Below are 23319 nucleotides of genomic sequence, written 5' to 3' on the forward strand. Positions count from 1 at the left end.
ACAGATTTGTTTGTTCTTGTAGCAGTCCATGATCTATGCAACATTCTTCAGCAACCCCACAATTCAAATGCTACAATTCTTCTTTGGCCTTCCTTACTCACTGTCAAGCTTTCATATGCATGATGACATCACACTGACTAGGACTCACAGTGACTCTACGAACAACGGATCTGAAGCGCGCCCTATGCTGTGCCATCCTCATCATCTCCATGATATTTGACCCCACTGTTACAGTGACTTTGCCAATTATCTTGTTAAGGGTCTCCCCCTCTTTTGCAGACCCTCCACCTTTCCAAACATGATATCTTTTTCCAAGGACTGGCATCTCCTAACAACAGTATTATATGAGATGAAGTTTCACCATCTTTGCCATGATTGTACTTTCTCAAAGATGTATTTGTTTGTGTGAGTTTTGGTTTTTGTTATATTGGGGAGGGCAGAGTTTGTTGTGGGGTTTTTTTGGCAGTCAATGGTATCTGGTCCCAATAAGACAGCTCAAAAGTATTGATGATCCTTCTATCACTCTAATTAGTTGTCCAACTTTCATACGCATAGAAAGTAACTGGAAAGACCATGAGTTGGATTAGGTGTACCTTAGTCTTTAAACTGATGTTGTTGCTCCTCAACACCTTGGAGAGGTCCTTGGCAGCATATTTCCCCAGTGTAACACACCTTTTGATATCGTGACTGCTGGTGCCAAGAGTGTTTATTGTGGATCCAAGTAAGATGACAATTTCAATCTTCTCTGCATCTATCAAGATGTTCTCTATTTGCCATGTGGTGAGGATTTGTTTTCTTGATGTTAAGATGTGATCTATATTGAAAGCTATAGATGTTGATCTTCTGCAGCAGACATTGTAAGCATATGAGGAAATTTAAAATAGCATGACATGGGTCAGGCAATCACTGACCCAGGAGAGATATCTTTGCTTTTTAACACACAAGTACAATATATGAACTGATTTCATGACTGCTGTTTTAATTGTAGATGTAAGTAAAATTAAATCTTTGGCAACTTCAGAAATTTATGTATTTATCATGAAGTTGTTTATTGGTCCATTTGGGAGGGGGTTTGTTTCTTTTATGTTGAAGCATAATCTACAGTGATGGCTAAAGTCTTAGAGCTTCATCATTAAGTGTTCCAAGTTTTCTTCTCTTTCAACAAGTTTTTGTCATCTGAACACGTCAAGTCATTATCTGGGCTTCCTCCAATCCTGTTTCCACATTCTTCTTCATACAGTTCAGCTCCTCAAGATTTTTTGTTCAGCATACAGTGTATAGTGAGAGAATACAACACTGACCCACACCATTCTTGATTCTAAAACAAGCACTATTCCTTTATTCTGTTTAAATAACCGTATTTTAGCCTGTATACAATTTCTACATAAGCAAAATTCTATGTTCTAGAATTCCTATTCTTATTAACGTTATCTATAAAAATACCTTTGCAGAGTCAATGAAACACAGGCAAGCATTTTTCTCTTATACTCTTTCATCTAAGATCAATCTAACTTTTGCAATGATATGTCTTGTGTCACATCTTCTTTTGAAGCTGACTTGATTTTCTAGAAGTTCTCTGATGATGTACCAATACAACGATTTTTTAATTATCTACAGCAAAATTTTAGTTGTATGTGGGATGAATGATATTGCTTGATAATTTATCTTTTTTTAAACTATGATTTTTATAATAGTTTACAGAAACATTGGATTTTCATTCAGATTATTGCACAATTTTCTCCCTACACCATTCCGTTCACTATATATATTCTCATAAGAAACATAAACGCAGGCTATACACATGGATTTCGCCTGATGGTATGCGCATAGGAATCAAATAGATTACATTTGTGGAAAGACTCGGTGGAGAAGCTCAATATCAGCAGTGAAAATCAGGCCAGCTGCTGACTGTGGTAAAGAACACCAACTACTCATATGCAAGTTCAAGCTGAAGTTGAGGAAAATCAAATCAAATCCACGGGAACCAAAATTTGACCTTTGCCCATGTCCAAAACATCCAGTCTTCCTCAGGAGTAGGATCAACTGTGGAAGAGATAGAAACCTGTAATAGATACAAGTAGAGTAGGTGCTGGGGTTTGGGGAAGAATGTACAATAAAAGAGAAAAAAAAAAGTACAGTCATACAGGTATACCATGAAAGGTGCTCAAGGAACTCTTTCTGTCAGTCACAGGATAGGCCACATGAGTTGTTGTTGTTGTTGTTGTCGTTGTTGTTGTTATGTGCTGTTGAGTTGCCTGCTACTCATAACAACCCTATGCACAACAGCCCTAAAACCTGCTCTACCCTGTGCCAATATTATTGCCTCTGACACTCCCATCCCCATTACCCCAATCACTGAATCAATCCATCTCATCGAGGATCTTCCTCTCCTGCACTATCCCTCCACCCTCCCAAGCACAGTGTCCCTCTCCAAGGACTGATCCTGCCTTGTAGCATGTCCAAAGTATAGTCACATGAAACAGCACATAATTCCTATCAAAGGGTTGAAGTGTATAAATATTCACATCTCTACTATCATATAGACTTCGTGTAAATTCTCTTAGACTACTTGAACCAGAAGTAAAAATCTGAAAGGACTTCTTCTGAGAGGCTGAGCGGCCTTGATAACTTTGTTATTGACTGTATCTTCCTTCCTCTCCAGGAAGAGAGCTACAATTACACCCAACAAAGAGAAACCCTTCCATCTCAACAATCCGTATGTACAAGTGTGACATCCAGGCAGTCCTCAAGAGGCCAGAATATATGAGCCAAGGTCCTAAAATGCAGGAACTCACAATACAGGTAACCTCCAACAAGTGAAGCAAGAATCCACTCTAAGAAATATGTTCCCCAATACTGAGCTGTGTGCTATCAACTGTCGTAGTGACAGAATTCAGAAGAGCAGGTTGTTAAAATTTGCTGTTCAGAATATGAAAAAGAAGTGAGCTGTGAATAAGGATCATCTTGTTGGAAGTAATAGATACTACCTGAGATGTGCCCCGAAAGAAGATTCAGGAGAGAGTAACCAGCCCATCCATCTGCAGACTGTCAGTCCTTTTGGGGAACAGAATTATTTTCAGGCTGCATTTTTTTCAACTCCGGGTAACAAAATCAAACAGCCTCTCTGATTCACTGTGAAGCCAATTTACTGTGACTTGTAGGTAAATATATAACATCTCACACAAAAACTCTCTAGAGTCATTTATCTTTGCAAAAATAATAAAGACGGTATTATCTTTATTATACCTGATTGGCTGAAATAACCCATCAAATTTCCTCAGAATATAAAAGTATTTTACGTGTTCTACTAGTCCTCCTTTTCTTTGGCTCTGAGAAAGTCAAATATGTCAAACAAAAGGAACTCTGTGCACGACAATGTAAGCTTCATGCAGGCAGGAGTTTTGAGTGCTTTAAGTTATTCCCATAATCTAGCACAGTACTTGGCACATTTACTTATTAAATGAACAAGGAAAAGAATAGCTAGCTCTATGCCTTCCCTTCTGAACTTTATTCAACTGGAATAACCCTCACATTAAAAAGGAGTAATAAACTGTATCTCTAGGCTAGAGTTTCTCAACCTGGCACTACTGACATTCTGGGGCAGATAATTCTTTGCTGTAGGGATCTTTCCTCTTCATTGGAGAATGGTTAGCAGTATCCTTGGCTTCCACCCACTAAAACCAGTTACAATAACACCCTCCCCCTAATCGATGGCAGCAAACTAAAATGTCTCCAGATATTGTCAAATATCCTCTTGGGGGTATCTTCTGGAAACCACTGATCTAGGCCTGCAAAAAAATCACAAGGGACAGAGATCCAGAAAACTGTTGTATTTTAACTCTCACTTTTCCTAATTTTAAAGGGCGCTCACCTCTTGGTCTTTATACAGTTACCATATAAATACAATTAAATGTCCATTCCTCACAATATGTCGACACAATTGAATGCCTCTGAAAGCTCAGTGTTGTGGTTATGTGCTATCAAGTCACTTGTGACTCATAGCAATCCTATGCACAATAACTCAGAACCCTGCTCTATCCAGAGCCAATCTCACTGTCTCTGACACACCTACCCCATTACTCCAATCACTGTGTCAATCCATCTCATCCATGGTCTCCCTCTCCTGGCCCTCTTTCCACCCTTCCAAGCATGATGTCCTTCTCCAAGTACTGGTGCCTCTAGGCAATGTGCCCAAAGTATGTGAGACAGAGTTTCAAAATCTTTGCCTCCAAGGAGAAACTTGGTTTTGCTCTCTCCATGACAGACCTGTTTGTTTTCTTGGCTGTCCATGGTATGTTCAAGACTCTTCTCCAGCACCACAACCCAAAAGCATTGATTCTTCTTCTGTCATCCTTAGTCACTGTCCAGCTCTCTGATGTCTAGCAAGTAATCTGAAGACCATAGGTATACCTTAGTCTCCAGACTGACATCCTTGCTCTTCAGCACTCTGGAGAAGTCCCTGACAGCAGATTTTCCCAATATAATTTGTCTTTGATTTCCTGACTGCTAGTGCCAAAAGTGTTCATTGTGGAACCAAGCAGCTCTAATTGTTAAGAATTTCAATCTCTTCTCCATCTGTCATGATGCTGCCAATTGACCCAATGGTGAGAATCTTTGTTTTCTTGATATTGAACTTCAATCCATATTGGAAATGGACGGCAATCTTTGATCTTCTGCAGCAAATGCTTCAGGTCTTCTTCAGTCTCAGCAAACAAGTTTGTGTCATCTGCATGACGCATGCTGTTGATGGGTCTTCCTCCAATTCTGATGTGACATTCTTCCTCATATAGCCTAGCCTCCTGAATGATCTGTTCCACATATAGATTGAAAAGGTATGGAGACAGAACACATCCCTTATGCTTCCTTTCCTGCTTTTGAACCATGCAGCATTTTCTTGCTCTGTTCTGAGGACTGCCTCCTGATCCAAGTATAAATTTCAGATGAACACTATCAAGGGGTCTGGGATTCCCATTCTTCTCAAGGGTACTCACAATATATTATGATTCATGCAGTAAAATGCCTTTGCATAGTCAATGAAACACAGACAAGCGTTGCTCTGGTATTCTCTGCTTTCAGCCAAGATCCATCTGCCCTTGGCCGTGACGTCCCTAGTGCCACAGACTCTTCTAAACTCAGCTTTGTATTTCTGGTAATTCTCTGCTGATGCATTATTCCAGCTGGTTTTGGATAATCTTCAGCAGGATTTTGCATGTGTGTTATTATCAGTGATACTGTTTGACAATTTCCACACTCTGTTGGATCGTATCATATGGGAATAAATACGGAACTTTCTGATATTCTCTACTTTCACTCAAGACATATCTCTTATCATCTGAGATCAGCAATGATAGCCTTTGTTCTTCATATTCTTCTGAATCTGCCTTAAATTTCTGACAGTTCCATGTTGCCTTACACATGTAATCACTTTTTAGTTGTCTTTCTTAAAATTTTACTTCTGTGCAATAGTAATGTCATTGTTCAATAATCCTATATGATCTCTTACAGCTAGTTGGCCAGGAAGTGATTTTCCAAATTTCTTGGCCTAGACAAGTGAGGGTTTCCAGTGTTCTGCCTCTTTGTTGAAACATTTCGATTGGTTTTCTATGAATTCCTGGAGACTTGTTCTGTTTTGTCAAAATCTTTGGTGCAGCCTGGATTTCAGCTTGGATCTCTTCCTTCAATATCATAGATTCTTGACTACCTCCTGAAACGACTGAATGTCAAACAATTCTTTCTGGTAGAATGACTCTGTGTATCATTTCAATTTTACCTTGATGTTTCCTACATCACTCAATATTTTGCTCATAGACTCTTTCAATGTTGCAACTCAAGGTTCATATTTCTTTAGTTCTTTCAGCTTGGAAAAAAGGGGGGGAAATAATTGGAAAAAAATATCCTTTTCTGGTTTCCTAACTCGAGATTTCTGTACATGTCATTATAGTATTTTTGTCTACTTGAGCTACCCTTTAAAGTCTCCTGCTCAGCTCTGTTATTTACTTTTTAAATTTTAAGTTTGCTACTATACACTCATGAGCATGTTTCGGAGTCTCTTCTGATATTCATTTTGGTTTAAGTTTTTTTCCTTTCTTTTTTAAGGACCTTTTGCTTTCTTCATATATGACGCTCTTGATGCCATCCACAATGCATGTGGCATTTGGTCAGTATTTAATGCATCAAACATATTCTTGAGTAGTCTCTAGATTCAGGCAGGGTGTACTCCAGTTGCATACTTGGGCTTGTATGGGCTAATTTTTATTTTCTTCTGTTTCAACCTAAACTTACATATGAGCATGCAAAGATCTGCTCCACATTTTGCCTTGGCCTTGTTTTGATAATATTAAGCTTTGAGATGCATGCTTCTAATCTATGGTAGTTGTGGTGGTGGTGGTGGTGGTGTTGTTATTGTTAAGGTTGCACTGAGTCATAGGCATCTAACAATAACAACACCACCACCACCACAACTATCATCTCTTTCCATAGGTGTAGTTAATTTGACTCCTATTTTTTTTGTTTGTGGGGTTTTTTTTGACTCGTGTTTATTTTATCCAGCAATGTCTGTATTTATAACCAAGGTTTATGTTTTGGAAAATGATATTTTCAATAAATAAATTACTGGTCTTGCAAAATTCAATCATAAGAACTTCTACATTGTTTCTATCACCAAAGCTATATTTTCGAACTTTTATTGGATCCATGTTTGTTTCCAACTTGCATAGTCCAGTCACCAGTAATTTATTAATATATACTGAGTGCATGTTTAGTCAATGTTTAACTAGAGAAACTGCTAAAAATACTCATCTTTGCTATTTCTGGTTGGTTTGGAAATTTGAGTAATAGTTGTTACTAAAAAATATTCCTTAGTTGTTGTGTACTGTCAAGTTAGAACCAACTCATAGCTGACTCTCCAATGTCTTCAAAAGCAGTAAATTGCAAAGGAGTAGGTGGCCCGTCTTCCTCCCGTGGATTCAAACTGTGTGCCCTGGATATTATCCTATTACTAACATGGTTATATTTCAATTTTTATATTGCAAGGTTATTTGTTTGTTTGGACAATGAATGCAACTCATTCCTGTTCAATATGTCATACCCTATATAACAGACCATATGATTATCTGATTGGAAAGCACCAATTCCAGCACATGCCTAGGGTACTGAATTTTATGCATCCAACTGTTGGCAACTTCCAGTTTCCCAGATTTGTGCTTAGCACTTTCTATGTTCCAATTATTAATGAATGCTTATAGCTGTTTTCTTCTCATTTGAATCATTCCACATTAATCAGTGAAAGGTCCCAAAAGCTTACCTCCATTCATGCAATTAAGATTGACTCTACTTTGACAGGAAAATTCTACCCCGACAAATTTTTAGTACCTTCCAACCTGTGGGGCTCATCTTGCGATATTCTATCCAACAATGTTATGTTCATAAGATTTTTACTAGCCAATACTTTTTTAGAAGCAGATTCTCAGAACCTTCTTCCTAGTCTATCTTTTTCTAGAAACTTCACGGAAACCTATCCATTATGGATGGCTCTGCAAGTATATGAAATATCTGTAAAATAGCTTCTGGCATCAAAGTAACACACAAGCCACCACAGAATGACAAACTAACAGACCGCAATCATTCAATCTGTATGTACGCTGAACAAAAACTCCAAGAAGCTATATGAGAAAGAACATGACATCAGGTTTAAAGGAAGATTCATTAAAAACATACAATGTGCAGATCTCACAGTCTAGCTTGTGGAAAAGCCACTCAATGATACTGCAATATGGACCTAATCATCCAGAAAGTAAAGGTAAAATAGAGATAATAAAGTCCAAAGATGGGAGTCTGGGCAGAAAGAATGTAACTGGAACCCTTGAGTCCAGCCTTACCTAATGTCAGGGCTTATCAACAGAATTTTCAGCTCCATGAGTGAATATATATTCTTTCTGCTTAAATTAGATCTCAGTCACTTCCAATCTGAAGTCATCGCCAATAGAGTATTATAATGTCCACTTAATGAATGAGGTCAGGTGTTCAGAGAGGATAAACGACCTGAAAGCAAGCTAAGTTAACTGTGAGGCTTGGGAAGGGATGAGTGTGATGGGAGGCATATAAAGATAGGACACATTCAAACCGGGAACCTGACAGTGTCCACAGCTTCTTCAACTGCTCCTTTTCTCTTCATCTGCCAATACCAAGACTGAGACATGTGAGCTTCCTCGCTGACCCTTTCTACATGCTGGGTTTATTTCTTGTTTACCTCTGTACTGAGAGTGTAGCTCTCTGGAGCCAGCTTTATTGTAGGCATCTGTTAAACGCTTCATCCTGGACACTTGTTTTCTTTCTTAGCACTGCATAAAAATGGTGATTCTTATAAATGGTGGCATTTTATATTGGATGAAATATGGTGGAAAAAATACTTGTAACCTTGGGGAAATCATCTAATCTCTTACCCAGGAAATTTCTTTTCTTCCTAATTATCTTATCTGGGAGATGAGATCAAGTATGAGAACAAGTCTGAAGAATCTCCTAGGGAACAAATGAGGTCACCTCACCAGCAGAGAGGTGAGTGAGTCATTCTTAAGGTGTTCAAGAAAAGATATTGAGTGCTACATTATTTCTTATTTTAAATATTTTAATGAAACCAATAATTTCAAGCAAAATGTTTCATCACTAATATTACTTTATATCCCAAGCAAAATAAAAAATTGTTGCACTAATAATTATACTCCAAATCTTCGAAGGGGGTATTATGAACTAAAGGACACGGAGGTTGCACAATGGATGTAAAGATACCAGTCCAGACATGATGGTCACAGAAAAGATGGCTTTGTTCAAATCACCAAAGAAAGTCTTGGCAGTTCAGAGGTGACACACTATAAGAGTTCCGAACTCTGGCTCCAAATTATGTCTGCTGCGGGTGGCATTCTACCTCCAGCCTATTCAGACTACATCCTGAGATCCAACTCTCTAAATAAACATACAAATCAGGAATAGAGCCACCATGGTGCAATCTGGGGGAGCCACAGAAACTGTACCCCTCACAGCCATGTCCATCCATATCTAGAACTTGAGCTCCTAGGCTGGGGTAAGAGGTGGAAGATTTTAGGAGACAACAGTAAGTACCCTTCCTCCCACAAATGTTACATTCATGGAACAGACATGGTGTTAAGGGATTAGTATACAAGCTGATCAATTCATGCAAGAGGATAAGGGGGAAACTTGACATTACTTATTTCTAGCAAGAGTTATGTGAAACAGGCATGAGGTCAGGATTCAAGCTCAGATCTGCCTGACTTCACAGCTCCTGCTTTGCATCACAACTTCTATAGATTTGGGAGCTGGGATTTACAAAGAAAAATGTAGTGGAAGGAATTCTTGAGATAAGGCTTGAGATATGTAAGAAATTGTAATTCAGAGGGATGAGCATTATAGTCCCAGATGGACAACAGTGCAAATGCTAGAAGCTCTAAGGCATCTTAGAGGTGAATGAAAGTAAGATACTGTTGTTTGTTAGGTATTGTCGAGTGGGAACCGACTCACAGCTGACCCTCCTGCAGGTTTTCAGGGGCATTTATCACACAGGAGGAGACTGCCCATCTTTTTCTCTTGAAGCAACTGGCGGATTCTAACCCTGTAACTTTGGCTTGGCAGTGCAGTTCCTTACCACTAACCCACCAGAGTTCCCTGAAAGTGGCATAAGGCGACACAGATCAGTAGCACTGTGTGGAGAATCAGGCCAAGACAGGCTTTCATTAGATAATACTTGGGCACAGAGGTTCTCAACCAGGAAACAATTCTGCCCTCCAGCTGACATTTAGCAATAACTGGAGATATTTCTAGTAGTCTCCACCGGGAGGATGCTCCGAGTTACCGACAGATATAAAGCAGGCATGTTATTAAACCTCCTACCATGTACAGGACAGTCTACTTTTACAAAATTACTTCCAACTTACAGACACTTTGCTTGGGTAGGGCAGACGCTGCAAGCTTCTTTTCATCTGCCTACTTTCATCCCATCCTACAAAGCACTGCAACTCTTAATGAGCAAATGTTGTTGTTGTTATGTGCCATCGAGTCGCCTGTGACTCATAGCGACCCTATGTACAGGAGCCCTAAACCCTCCTCTATCTTGTGCCAACCTTATTGTCTCTGACACACTTACTCCCATTGCCCAAATCACTGAATCGATCTCATTGAGGGTCTTCCTCTCATGGCCATCATAATAGTAAAGACAGGTGATGTATACAAATGCCAGGTTGCACTCCACTCCCTTTATTTTTCAGGAAGGAGAGCACGATGGTGCAGGGCCACCTCTTCAAGCTGGTGGAATAACACGGAAGGAGCTGGAGCCCCTGAAGTCTGTTTATTCAGATCTCATACTGTGACTGTTGCTGTGGACCAGCAAGTCAGAACTGACCCACAGCTGACCCTCCAGTGGGGTTTCAAAGGCAGGTAACTGCACAAGAGGTGACTGCCTTTCTCGCGTGGAAAAGATGGTGAATAGAACTGTGGACCTATGGATTGTAGCCTAAATCCTCACCACTAAGCCACCAGAGCTCTGTTGACATGTACCAGTCAGACTTTAATATAAGAGAAATTGTGTTCTATGTTGCTTAAGTGATGGTTTATGTGCAGTCACTGCTACTTGTAGGCAAATGTGTTGCCTAGCCTGCATTTCAGTATTAAGTTATGTGTTCCCTTAAGTCATTTCAGGCCACTACTTGGTTTTCAATATCATATTATTTTAACGGAGACACATATTCAAAATATCCTAATGGAAAGTTTATCCTTTCAGAAATCCAGTTCGGCTGAAATTCGTAGGGACGGGTTTGAGGCGACAAGATGACCCCTGGGAAGTTTATCTGAGACAAGAAGCTCCACTGTCCTCTAAAACATGACCAGCTCTTCAGGAAAGGGAACACGGAGGGTGAGGAGAGAAGAAAGGTAGACCTTCCACTTTTATTAAACTGTTCCTTTCCAGAGCTCGCAGCAAAAGAATTCTTTCTAGCAGTCACCTACTACAGGGGATTGAAGATAGTAGGTTCATTAAAGAGAAAGCCATGATCACAAACTCATTTAAGTTTCCTTGCACCTGTTTAATCAAAATTATTTCCTGCTGCTCTCAATTACAGACAGTTTCTGTGGTGACAGATTCATGACGGATCCACTGAGCTATCCCACCTCTCTCATCTCCAGCGCCACAAACTGAGCCAGCCACTCTTTTGTCAATAATCCACACTTGCCCTTGAAACGCATTACAGCTAAGATGTTGAGATCAAATGAGCAGAAAGATGCTTGCTGCCACCCCAGATCCACTACAGAGACCACCAAATCCCAGAGAGTATGCCCGAGAAGGGGGAAAAGAAAGCGGGCTGGTCCTTGTGGTCTCATTAGAATTACAAACTCAGGTCACTCCGGAGTAAGATAAATGCCAGCCAAGGCAATGCTTCTGATTCTTCAGGCCTGCTGAAGGTAATTAGCCTAGAGTTAAATGTCAGGGGGAGCTTCACGTGTACAAGAGAAAGAAAATGTCATGTTTGTTGTAAGCAACAATATTAGTTTAATCAAATCAGAAGCTTGTTATTAGCAGAAGGTAAGTCCTGGAGTGACCTCCACAAGAAGCGGGGTCCACCTGGCTTCCCGTTCCACTGTCTCCTAACTGAGCTTCTCCTCAGTCTTCTTCAACTGTCTGCAGACAGAAAGCAGGGAAGATCTGTAATGTGGTAACAGTGGAGACTGATGACAAAAATCCACTCATCTCTTGACTGGGTATGGAACATAATGAAAAGTCAGAGTCATACTGCCTGGTTGCCATCCAGGTTCTCCGCTTCCTAGCTCTTTAACGCTGGGAAAGTGACCGCACTTTCCAGTAAACCGGAGTAATTCTAGTACTTCTCTCATGAGACTGCTATGAATATTAAATGAGATAATGCATGCAAAGTACCTTAAACTAGGTCTACCACACTAAGTACAACATAAAGGTGAGCTATAAATCTATTTCAGCAACATGGTGATTTTTAAAAATTGTAACGGCACGTGTTACTTTGCTAATAAGAAAAAATATTTAGGAAAACAGAGTAAGTAAGAATTCTGTGGCAGAATAAAGAAAAGAATTTCACCCTGTGAACAAGTGGCTACACAAGAGAAGAGGTCCCATTTATTTTACTTGCTTAGTTTTAGAGTCCAATGTCCAATGCATGATAAGCAGTGAAATGTATCAGTGAAACGAATGTAATATGAATGAAAGAATAAACAGAAAACTCCTGACAACACTAGCTATGGAAAACCAAAGCCCGATCAGATCCGGAAACGCTGGAAGAGAGGTTGTGGCATCTTACTGTCTTAACTTCAAGCAACAGAGGTGTTAAAACATAGCAGTTGGAGACAGGAAATTATTATACACCTTGATACAACCCTGTATCTTCATCTCCTCCTTACTTCTCCAAAAGGCTGGCCTTCCGTCTGGCTAAAACATTCTAAGTGGTAGTATTTATAAAACAATTATGACAAATCTAACAGCACAAGTACATTTAGGAATGATCATCTGAATGTTTTAATATTTCTTCCAGATCTATCACTTCAAGAAACAAGTCTTCAGGTACTCCTGAAGGTTCTATGGAAAGAAGGTAAGCTAGGACAGTTGGACATAGTTCAAAAGTTAAAGTGCAGGTCTTCAGGTCATCTGCAGCATGCACAACACTCAGGGAGGCTGGAGCACACATCCCAACATCACTGTGCTTTCAGAGTGGACCCAGCACCACCCCTCAATGGGGTACCATCAACGAGAGCCTTCCGTTTTCATTTTCCAAAGTTCAAATACCACTTTCAAATATCTCTCCTCCAAGTTGAACAAAAAGAAAAATTTATGTGGCAGGGAGGGCAAATTTTCTTTCATAGTGACTTTCAAGAAGTGATAAGCATCAAAACAGTAATCTCAGGGTCCAACCTTTCAAAGTTATCAGTGACTTCAAACAAAACAACAGTTAAGAGGCCAGGGCTTTGGAAACCTCAAGCAAGGCCTGGCTCAGCGGAAATGAACAGGCTGCTTAGGTAACTGCAACACTAGACAGGGCTTTGTTCACTCTTCAATGAACAGCCAGTTTCTACAGAAGCAGCCTTTATCTCCATGGTCCCTGGGGACCCATGCTTTGTGGATATTCCAACTAAATGCTCCAACTGGAGCCTCTTGGACTTACCCTAAAAAGATCATCTGGTGTGAGTTTCACTGTACTTCGAAAGTTAATGGAATAAATAAACGGCTAAGCAAATGCAAGCATCTGGACATTTAAAATATTTTGAATGTTTATAATAATATGCTAGATTAAATTTTAATTTGCAAAATAAAATGCATGCTGCTCAAAATAGAATTTTAACACTTAAAATTCTTCCAGAAACAGGAAACAGTGAATTTAAACATAAAAGTGTTTCTCTTTGAAAAAAAAAAGTGTTTCTCTTTGAGCTATTAAATTCTAGATATTTTTATAATACCTAAAACTGTATTCCTCAAACATCATAAGAATGGCCTGGTATATTTGTTGAAAATACAGATTCCCAGGATTCATTCCAAATTAGATGGGATGAGACCCTCCAAGCAAGGAGCTGGGGTGCTAGAATTTAACAAGCACCTCAAGTGAACCCAATAATGAGTCAAGTTTGGAGAACCACTAACCCAAGGACTTTAAAAGTCTCCATTCCCCCCCCAAAAAAATGAGAAATGAGGAAAAAGCTCAATGTTTGAAAACTGTAAAACTGAACAGGAATTCAAAATGGTATTGCTGGTGGCCTTGTTGATAAGCAATTACACTGGCAATCCAAACGTACATGGTTCAAATTCACCAGCTGCTCTGTGAGAGAAAGACAGGCAATCTCTTCCCACAGGATTAACTGCTTCTGAAAATCTGCTGGAGGGTCAACTACGCATTGGTTCTGACAGAGAAGTTCTGTGAGTCAAATATGTTTCACAGTGATGCTATGAACTATCAAGTTGAACCCTGTCCTACCCTGCGTCATCCTCACAATGAAATCAGAAAGCCTTGAATAGACACTGAAGTGCAGCAAACATTTCCACAATCCAAAGACTCAACAGGTACAGGAGCCTTCACTCCCTCCCAGATGCCTGTGAACCAAGGCAGCTGCAAAGGCCAACTCATCCATTTCTAGGAGTGTTTAGCACTCACTCTAATCCTCAACTCTATTTGAAATGTAGTAAAGGGAGGAAGCTACACACAATTTTTTCTACTCCATGTGAGTCACTGAAAGAAAATGTCACAGGTTGGGCATCTTTTTCAGGCATACGCAAAGGCAGCCGAGGCACGGCTCCTCACATTGCCACGCTGAGCAAAACAGGGATCAAAGACAGTGAAGACAGCATGTCAGAGAAAGAGGGCAGGTGTGGTAGGAGTCTCATACCATTGGGAGGGCATCTCTGTTGCAAAATTAAGATCTCAAACAACTGCAGAATTTAGCTGAAGTGTTTGGACTCTCCTTTTAAAGAGAAGGAATCTACTGTCATCAACTAAAAGGAATGGATGTGGAAAGAAGAGGTAACCAAGATCCTCTGAAAGGAGACCTGGAGGAGTGAGGGAGCAAAGTTACTCTTTAGGTTAAAAAGTGTAAGAAAATATGTAGGATTCATTTGGTGTTTAGATGTCTCTATACAAGCACTGGGGAAATTAGGAATGGGGGTAAGAGAACTCTTTAAAAAAATCTATAAATCATTCTATAAAATGCCAAGGGATTCTCATTGCTGAGTGGATCTCTCATATTCTGAGGTTAAATACCATTAAAGTTCCTGTCTAGTCCCCTACCAAAAAGGGCACAGCACCAGCCAGCTGGGGGCACCCTGGGAAGGAACTGGCAGCAGCTTCTACAAGGACAGAGCAGATGCCATCTGCTGGAAGGGCTCTGAGCCAGGTGTCTCTCTTGCCCCACAGTTTGTGGATCAACAGGCAGTTTGGGGGCAAAACCAGGCAATGCTATACAAACGCCTGTGGGTGACCAGCAATCACTCTCATCTTCTCCCTTCCCTGACTCCCAGAGGCACAGCCCTCTGCTACCCAGACTCCCTTTCAAGGCAGAAGGTCAGATCTGTGTGATACTATTTCCTTCCCTCAAAGACTATGGGTCCAAACCATTATGCTCCCCAATATCTGACCTGATCATTGCCATGATCCCAGAGGCCTCCTCTCTTAGCCAGAGCATCGAATACATGGTGTCACCCCTGACCTAACATCTCCAGCAGGGATCTTCCAGCACAGGCTAGCATGGTCCAAAGCACTCCTGCTGAGGGCAGTTTCCTCTGGGGGGCTTGGCAAAGTCAACCACCAATGTCAGGAAGCACTCAAAGCCTTAGGGAGCCCCTCTCTAGGGCGGGGAGCTGCCCAACACTTCTTCCAACCTGTATTTTAGCGCAGTTCCCTCCCCTTAAGCTACAAATTCACACCTGAACCACAGGTAAGTGGCAAGAGCATCAAAGCCTTCGAAGTTCTCTTTAAAGTTCCTCTCTGTGCAAGATGCAGTGCGAGGGAAGCGGGGAGACCCGCTGCCCCAGGACACCTGCCCCTGTCGCCCTCCCCAGCCCGCTCGGGGGGGCCCCTCCTGGAGAGCCTCCCCGCCCTGCAGGCCCGCGGGGGCGGTACTCACGTCTCGGAAGCGGTTCCAGTACTTGTCCCGATCGTACTGGGAGACGGTGCTCAGCCACTCGTCATTGTCCAGGAAATTGCCATGGTTGGCGCCGCCCGCGAACGCGTCCAGGTGCCGGCTCTCCGCCTGCAGGACGCACCACGCGGCGGCCGCCACCGCCAGCACCGCGATTGCCGGCATCTGCGGGGACAGGGCGGGGGGCCCGCGGAGGCGTGAGCCCGGGGAGGGGGGTGCTCACCACCCGGTGCCCACGCGTCCGCGCCCCCGAGCCGGGCTCCGGCCAAAGGGGGCACCGGGCACCCCGCACGCACCCGGAGCGTTCGCCGGGGACCCCTCTCGCAAACCGGGGTCCATGCCCAATAAGGAGGCTGCGTCACTAATGAGGCGGCTGCTGTCAAACTACAGAAGCCCCCCCACACCCCACACACACGTTCTCCGGATGCCCCCCAAGACCGTCGTCGTTCAATCGCAGGCTTGCGCACCCCTCCTCATAAACGAGGAGCCCGGGACCCTCGAGCCGCCCTCGCACAGACGGTGCCCACAGCCTCGGGGCACGCGAGGAGAACACGGGCTCTGAGCAGCAGCTCCGGCTCTGCCGGAATGGGGGAGAGTGGATGCGCAGCCGGGCTTCCCGGATCGCAGCTCGTCCACCCCGAGGCCGCGGCGGCAGAGGGGGCGCGCGGAGGTGCCCCCCCGACCCTGACCCTCCCAACCCCCCGGGCGGCCGCCAGCTGGTCCCAACTACACCAAGTTGGGGCGCAGGGCTCTGGAGACGTACCGTAGGGGCCAGCCCTGGTCCCCGCGTCCGAGCTGTCCGAGCTCCGGTGGAGCTGCCGCCGATAAGGGGGGTGGGCGGGCTCGCTCCGCTGCGCTCCTGCCACCCGCCGCCGCCGCTGCGCGTCCGGCCGCTTTGTGAGCCCTCAGCGCTCTGGCTCCGCCGGCTCCTCGCTCGGGCGCGGCGTCTGCGGGCGGAGGAGCTCGAGCGCCCGAGACGAGGCCTCTGGCGCCCCCTGGCGGCCGCACGCTGCGGCGCTCCCCGCCCGCTCCCTCGTCTCCCCAGGCACAGCCGCAGCAGCAGCCAGGGAGGTGACTCTTCACAACCATTTTCCCTTCAGACTTCTGTTTTCCTAATGTGGAGCTGAAATTAATTCGCAGGCACACGCTAGGGAGAGGCAGAGGAGAAGACTGAAGGTATAAGGCAAAGAAGCCAGCCAGAGTTGAGACATTGGCAAAAGTTGGGTCACCCAAATCGGAATCATTAAGGAAAGGAATATGGCCCCTAAAACAAACTAGATTGATTCAGAATGCTAAAGAGAAACGGTGTCAGTCTAGAGACTAAGGTGCTCCTGATCGAGGCCATGGTCTTCTCAATTGCTTGCTATGCTTCCGAGAGCTAACCAGTGGTTAAGGATGGTAAAAGACATAATATGGACTGCCAAGAGAGTAAACAAATCTGTTCTGCAAATGGTGAAATCATATTAGTCCTTGGAGACAAGGATTTTGAAGCTCTCACTCACATACTCACATGCTCTTTGCCAGGAGAGACAAGTCCTTAGAGAAGGACATCACGCTTGGAAGGGTACAAGGTCAGTGCAAGAGAGCAAGACCCTGGATAACATGGATTGGCACCGTCATGATCATGGCAATGGGAGAAGGTGTGAAAGACAGTGAGATTGGCTCAGGAAAGGGCAGGGTTTAGAGCTTTTAAGTGTCAGATGGCTATGAGTCGTCCTTGATTCCACAGTAATAACAAGAGGCTTCAGAGAAAGGATACTGAAAAACAGAAGGTTGGTTTATTTCCACCCTATTTATTAGCCATGTCTGATAAAACAAGGTTGAAAGGGACTTAACACAGTCCCCTGCCTGTGGATAAGTAACATTGACCTGTTTTCCTTCCACTTTCCTTTCCTGGCAAGATAGCTCATTCTCCCCAAACACCTGAGCATGCTTTTAGAAGAAGTCTAGCCCCTTCCCTCAAACAAACACCCTTAAAACTCTGTGTAGATTTCTTTAAAAAATCTCAATCTCTTGGCTAGCATCCCAAGGCCTGCTACCTCTCCCTACCACTCTGGTCCCATCTCACATCACTCCCTCCTCCTTTTCTGGCTTCCTGGACAGGCAGGCCTGGGTTACAGACACAACGGAGCTGCTCCAGCTCTGGGCTTTAACACTGCCTGTGCCATGCTGCATCTACCTCCAGAGGACTGCATTCATTCACCTCCCAACTTATTCATTCTCACTTTTTCAGAGAGATTTTTGCCAAGTCTGACCCTGATAACAGATTCTTTGAAAACATGATGCTTCTCTGACTGTCAATTTACTGCATTTAAAATCATTTATTCCACATCCATCTCTTGGCTGTGAGCTCTCTGAGGACATAGTTTATGTTTGGCATGCACCCCCTAGTGCCCAGAGCTCAAGCTCCTGGCATGCAGCAGGTGCTCAAAAAATATTTGTGGGATGAATGAGTGCTGTCTAAGCATGGTCTGGAACCAGTTTTCAACCAATATACCCTGATGTGTGTGAGTGGCCAGTTGTAAATTGTGCTGAAAAGAATTTGGTGGCAAGTAATAGTTTAATGTGTGAAAGCTAGATTATAATTTTTCTTAATGTCAGCAGAGTCGTGGTTATTCTTCCATTACTCTGACTAATTTGCATTCCTCAGAGCTTTCTTGGAAAAAAAAGGAAAGCTATTGGGAACGGTGTGCCATCCACAGTTCATCACAGCAATGTTTTCGGTATCTCGATAATCCGAGGGGGAAAAGGTTCAGAAATGACAGAGGGCATATTTATTGTTGTCGTAGACCCAAGTAAACAGCTGCTTTCCCATTTCTCTGCCACCTTTGACGGCAAAAGTTCCCCAGATTGTTGTCTTCTCATGTCATTTCTGCCTCCTCACCTCCAATTTGTTCACTAACTACTTGCAATGGCTCAGTAACTACCTCCGAGTCACCACACCCTGCAGTCACACTGTGTCCTCTCTGACTTGGTCCCTGAGAGCAGCTGTCCCTAGGTATCCATGGTGCCCTCCTCCTGCTTCCCTGCTCCCCACTGTCCATTCCCCTTACACTCCAGACCTTCTCAGGGCTCATGCCTGCCTCCTCTGCTCTCCCTAGCTAAACTCTTTCCCTGTGTATTCACAATCAATCCTGTGTTAACGGTTCTCCAACTGCACAGCAAACCCAGATGTTTTTGATGACTTCCAACTGTGTATCCAATTTCTTGCTTGACCTCTCCTCTTGAGTGTCATACAGGCACATCAAATACTACCAGACCAAAACTGAAGTCTGGATATCCCTCCAGGAACCTGTGCTCTCAGTCACCCTCGATGGAGCAAATGTATCCCCATCCGCATGACTGCTTAAGCCAAAAAACTACAAACAACAAAAAAAGCATTGCCTTCAAGTCAAAATCATCTCATAACTGATGTCCCAGTGGGTTTTCAGGGGCTGTAAATCACACGAGAGGAGATTGCCCAGCTTTCTCCTCTGGAGCAATTGGTGGATTTGAACCACCTGCCTTTGGGTTGTCAGAGTAACTCCTTACTTTCTAGGCCACCAGAATGCCCTGGAAACCTGAGATTTACCTTCAGTTCCTCCATTTTCCCTGTTGCTTATTTCCAGTCTATCAAGAAGTCTGCTCTGTTCCCAGCATGAGCTCTCTCTCCAAAGACTAGTTCCTCCTGAAAACATGGCCAAGGTAAGTGAGAGGAAGTAAGTGACACAGTGGCCACTACAATGGGCTTGAGCATGACAAAGATTGTGAAGATGGCACCGGACAGGGCAAGGTTCAGATCTATTGATCTATTGTTCATTGGATCACTATAAATCATAGTCAACTCGTTGGCACCTAACAACAATCCATTCCATTTCTCAAACTTCTCTGGTCCATCTACTACATCCTACCTCCGCAAGCACTACTTGACCCACTTGGCCAGCACCTCTCCACCTGGACAACTCCAGTGGTTTCCTGACTAGTTTCTCTGATTCTTTCATTTCCTTTCTTAATTATCTATTCAGGGCCTGGAGTGATCTTCTTTAAAATGAAACTCTTTGCACACTTATGTTTATTGTTGTTTTGTCCACAATAGCCAAGAGCTGGAAACAACACAAGTGCCTATCAACAAACAAATGGATAGAGAAGTTGTGGTATATTTACACAATGGAATACTATGCAGTGCTGAAAAACAAGGAACTCATGAAATATACAACATGGGTGACCCTGGAGGACATTATGCTGAGTGAAATACCTCAGTCACTAAAGGACAAAAACTGCATAATGTCAATATTATAAAACAAGACTGACATCAGGTTGGGGGAAACTAATAGAGGGGACAAATAATGTACACTGCATTGAAACAGATGAGGGAGAAAAATGTTTAAAAGGGTTATATGATTAGGAATTATTTGCATGACAAGAGTTCAGAATAAGAGCTACGTAGTAAAGTGGACTGGGGGATTATATAACAATGAAAGAATTTTTCTTTTCTTTTCAAAGAGTAAAGCGAACTGGCAGAAGAGGTGGGCAGGGAGGAAATGTGCAACAATGAATGAATGGAAATCCAAGTTCTCTATAATCTTTCATTAGAATACCAATTAAAAAATTTTTTAAAAACCCACGAAACTCTCAGCCTTGCATAATATCTCTCTGTGGTGTGCCATGACACTAAAACAAAAATCTACGGTCCTTCCCACCACTGATCAAGCCATCTAGCTTGTGCATCATCTGGCTCCTACCCCCTCATTCATTAAATCCCAGCCACACTCCTGGCCACAGTTCCGAGAACATGCCCAGTATGTCCTCACATCAGGACATGCGCAATGGCTGTGTCCTGCGCCTAGAATGCTTCTCTCCCTGCTCATCACAGGATCACTCCTTCAGTTAGTAGACCTCAGATCAAATGTCACCACCTCACTGAAGCTTTCCCTCACTGACCCAAGTAAAATAAGCATTCCCTGCCTGTGTTGGTGTTAAGTGTTATCGAGTCAAGTACAACTCATAGTCACTGTATGAATGACAGACGTGAACCTTATGCTATCTTGTGCCATCCTTATCATCCCTCACATGCTTAAGCATAATGCCACAGACGTTGTATCAATCCATCTCATTAAGGGGCTTCTTCTCTTTCGCAGAACCTCCACCTTTCCAAGCACAATCTATCTCCCCAAGGAATAAGCTCTTCTATCAATATGGATTGCATCTCAATATCAAGAACACAGAGATCCTCATCACCAGTTGTGGTTTAATCTTGCTCAGATCCACAATCAACACTCTTGGCACTGGTAGTCAGGGCATCAAAAGAAGATTTGCATTAGGGAAATGTGCTGTCAAGAACCTCCCCAGAGTGCTAAAGAACAGTTTCAGCCTCGAGACAAAAACGTGCCTTATTCAGGCCATAGTCATCCCAAGTGCTTGCAGTGCATCTGAGAGCTGGACAATGAATAAGAATGACAGAAAAAGAGTTGTGGTGCTGGAGAAGGATATTGGACATACCATGGACCACCAAGAGAACAAACAGATCTGGCTTCTTGTTGTTGTTGCTGTTATGTGCTGTCGAGTTGCCTGCAACCCTAGGTACAGCAGCTCTGAAGCCTGCCCTGTCCTGAGCCATTCTCAGTAATTCCAACACACCAACCTCAATTGCCCCAGTTGCTGGATCCATCCATCTCATCTGGGGCCTTCTTCTCCTGCACCGTCCCTTCTAAGTATGATATCCTTCTCGAAGGACTGGACTCTCCTGGCCACATATCCAACCAAAGTATGTGAGACGGAGCTTCAAAATCCTAGCCTCCAAGGAGAAACTTGGTTTCACCTTCTTCAAGACAGAACTATTTGTTTTCTTGGCAGTCCATGGTATGTTCAAGACTCTTCTCCAGCTCCACTATTCAAAGACATCTGTCATCCTTGGTCCTTGTCCAGCTCTCTGACACACAGCAAGTAATTGTTAGAGAGGGTGAAATCAGGAAGCTCCCCAGAGATAAGGATTGTGAAGCTCTATCTCACATACATACTTGCGGTATGTTGCCAAGAGGGACCAGTCCCCGAGGAAGGACATCATGCTTGGAAGGGTGGGAAGGACAGTGCAAGAGAGGAAGACCCTGGATGAATTAGATTTACACAATGACTGTGCCAATGGGTCAAATGCATCAGAGATAGTGAGGCTAGCTCAGGATAGGGCAAGGCTCCGAGCCATTGTTCATAGGGTTGTTATGTGTCATAGCTGACTCAAAGGCACATAACAAGAGCAATAACAATATGTCCAAAGAATGTGAGATGAAACATTACCATTCTTGCCTCCAAGGAGCATGCTTGTTGTACTTTTTCCAAGACATTGTCTCGGTCATTGTACCTATTTGTTCTCTTATCAGTACTCTGTTCCTTTGTCTACTACCATCTCTCCCTGCCCCACAATATGAATATCAATCCGAAGAGTGCACAGACATTCTCTTTTTCACTTCTGCATCCTTAGGCTTTGCTAAGAACTTAACAACTATTGGGCATTCAATACGTATTTACTCAATATTTGAATGAATGGGCAGAGAAAGCAAATCTATAGCCTTTAATGCATCTAGAAGCTTAAAAACCCTGTCTAGAGACCTTTTTTTTTGGTTTGTTTTTGGTCACCCTTAAATTCCATGCTCTGCAGCTTCAAGCTCTGCTTTTCTGGGAAGGCCTGTCCCCAGTTGAATCAGAGGGCATCTGCTCCTTGGCTTAGCTCCAGCGTCACAAGTAGGACCTTCCCATAACCCCCTGCCAGGGTAGGGAGGGCAGTCAGAGCAGCACAGACAGGTGTGGGGGGCTGAATCTGGTCTGAGCTGCAAAGGGAGGTAACCTTGGAACGGGGGTAAGGAGGCTGGAAGCTGGAGACGTGCCATCAACTCAGCCAGCACTTGAGGGGAGAAATGTCAGATTTATTTGGCTGCAGGAAGCACCCGGGAAAAACAAGACCAAGCCTTGGGGCTGTATTTCTGGTTTTCATCGGCTTATGTGCAACTATAATAACTCCTAGTTTTAGCATGTTTCTTGTTTCCAAAGAGTCCCACATGTTTTATTTTCAGTTTAATGACTCCTCAAACATGTGCTGCCGGGTAGTCTAAACCAACATAACTATCACCACTTTATATTGAGGATAAGGGAGCACAGAAAGTTTAATGAATTGCTGAAGGTCAGAGAAACACAGAGAGAGAGAGATGAACCTAGGAGTGGAAAGTTCTATAGGCAGCCCTCTTCCAGGACACGGGGCTGGCTAGACCCAGAATCACCTAGCGGCCTCTATCCAATTAAAAAGTACCTGTAATGATCACATCAACACAAATAAATTCAATATCACACTCATGCATCTACCTGCTACAACAGCATCTCTATTTGTTCCAAAATGGAATGTTTGGTTCCAATGATCAGCATGGTAATAGTCTTTCTAACCTCCTGCTAGCCCTGTTTTTAGTGAATCTCCAACCTGTGGAGCTTACCATTTGAATGTTGCCACTCTCCACCCTGGTAGGCAGCTCCCAGCTCCCTGTTGCCTCTCACTTGGACTCCTCCTAGCCCCAAGTCCTCAGAAAAGGCGCTCCTTGTCCTCATAATCTCACATATGATGTCCCATATGAGTAGAGGGAGGGAAAGGATCCCAAGGACAAGGACTAGGTCCCTTCTTATTTCTTTTATTATTATTTTTGTGTGAGTGTA

The 23319-nt window shown here is 43.3% G+C and overlaps 1 protein-coding gene across 2 annotated transcripts in view; it reads right to left on the reverse strand.

Annotated features, from left to right (window-relative positions):
• SPOCK1 (sparc/osteonectin, cwcv and kazal-like domains proteoglycan (testican) 1) overlaps positions 1 to 16520 on the reverse strand; it is an 867883-nt gene extending 851363 nt beyond the window's left edge. The window contains exons 1-2 of one of the 2 annotated variants that reach the window (XM_006899493.1): positions 16412 to 16520; positions 15634 to 15813 (exon numbers count right to left, since the gene is read on the reverse strand). In XM_006899493.1, the coding sequence (XP_006899555.1) occupies positions 15634 to 15813 (180 nt within the window). In that variant the 5' untranslated portion in view covers positions 16412 to 16520. Of the gene's footprint in view, positions 1 to 15633; positions 15814 to 16411 lie in introns of those variants that run through there. The other variant, XM_006899494.1, reaches the window with a different exon arrangement.
• Between the last annotated feature and the right edge of the window lie 6799 nt (positions 16521 to 23319).

Source organism: Elephantulus edwardii, unplaced genomic scaffold (assembly GCF_000299155.1).
Source record: "Elephantulus edwardii isolate Elephantulus edwardi_28Jun2011 unplaced genomic scaffold, EleEdw1.0 scaffold00259, whole genome shotgun sequence".
Classification (NCBI taxonomy): Eukaryota; Metazoa; Chordata; class Mammalia; order Macroscelidea; family Macroscelididae; genus Elephantulus; species Elephantulus edwardii.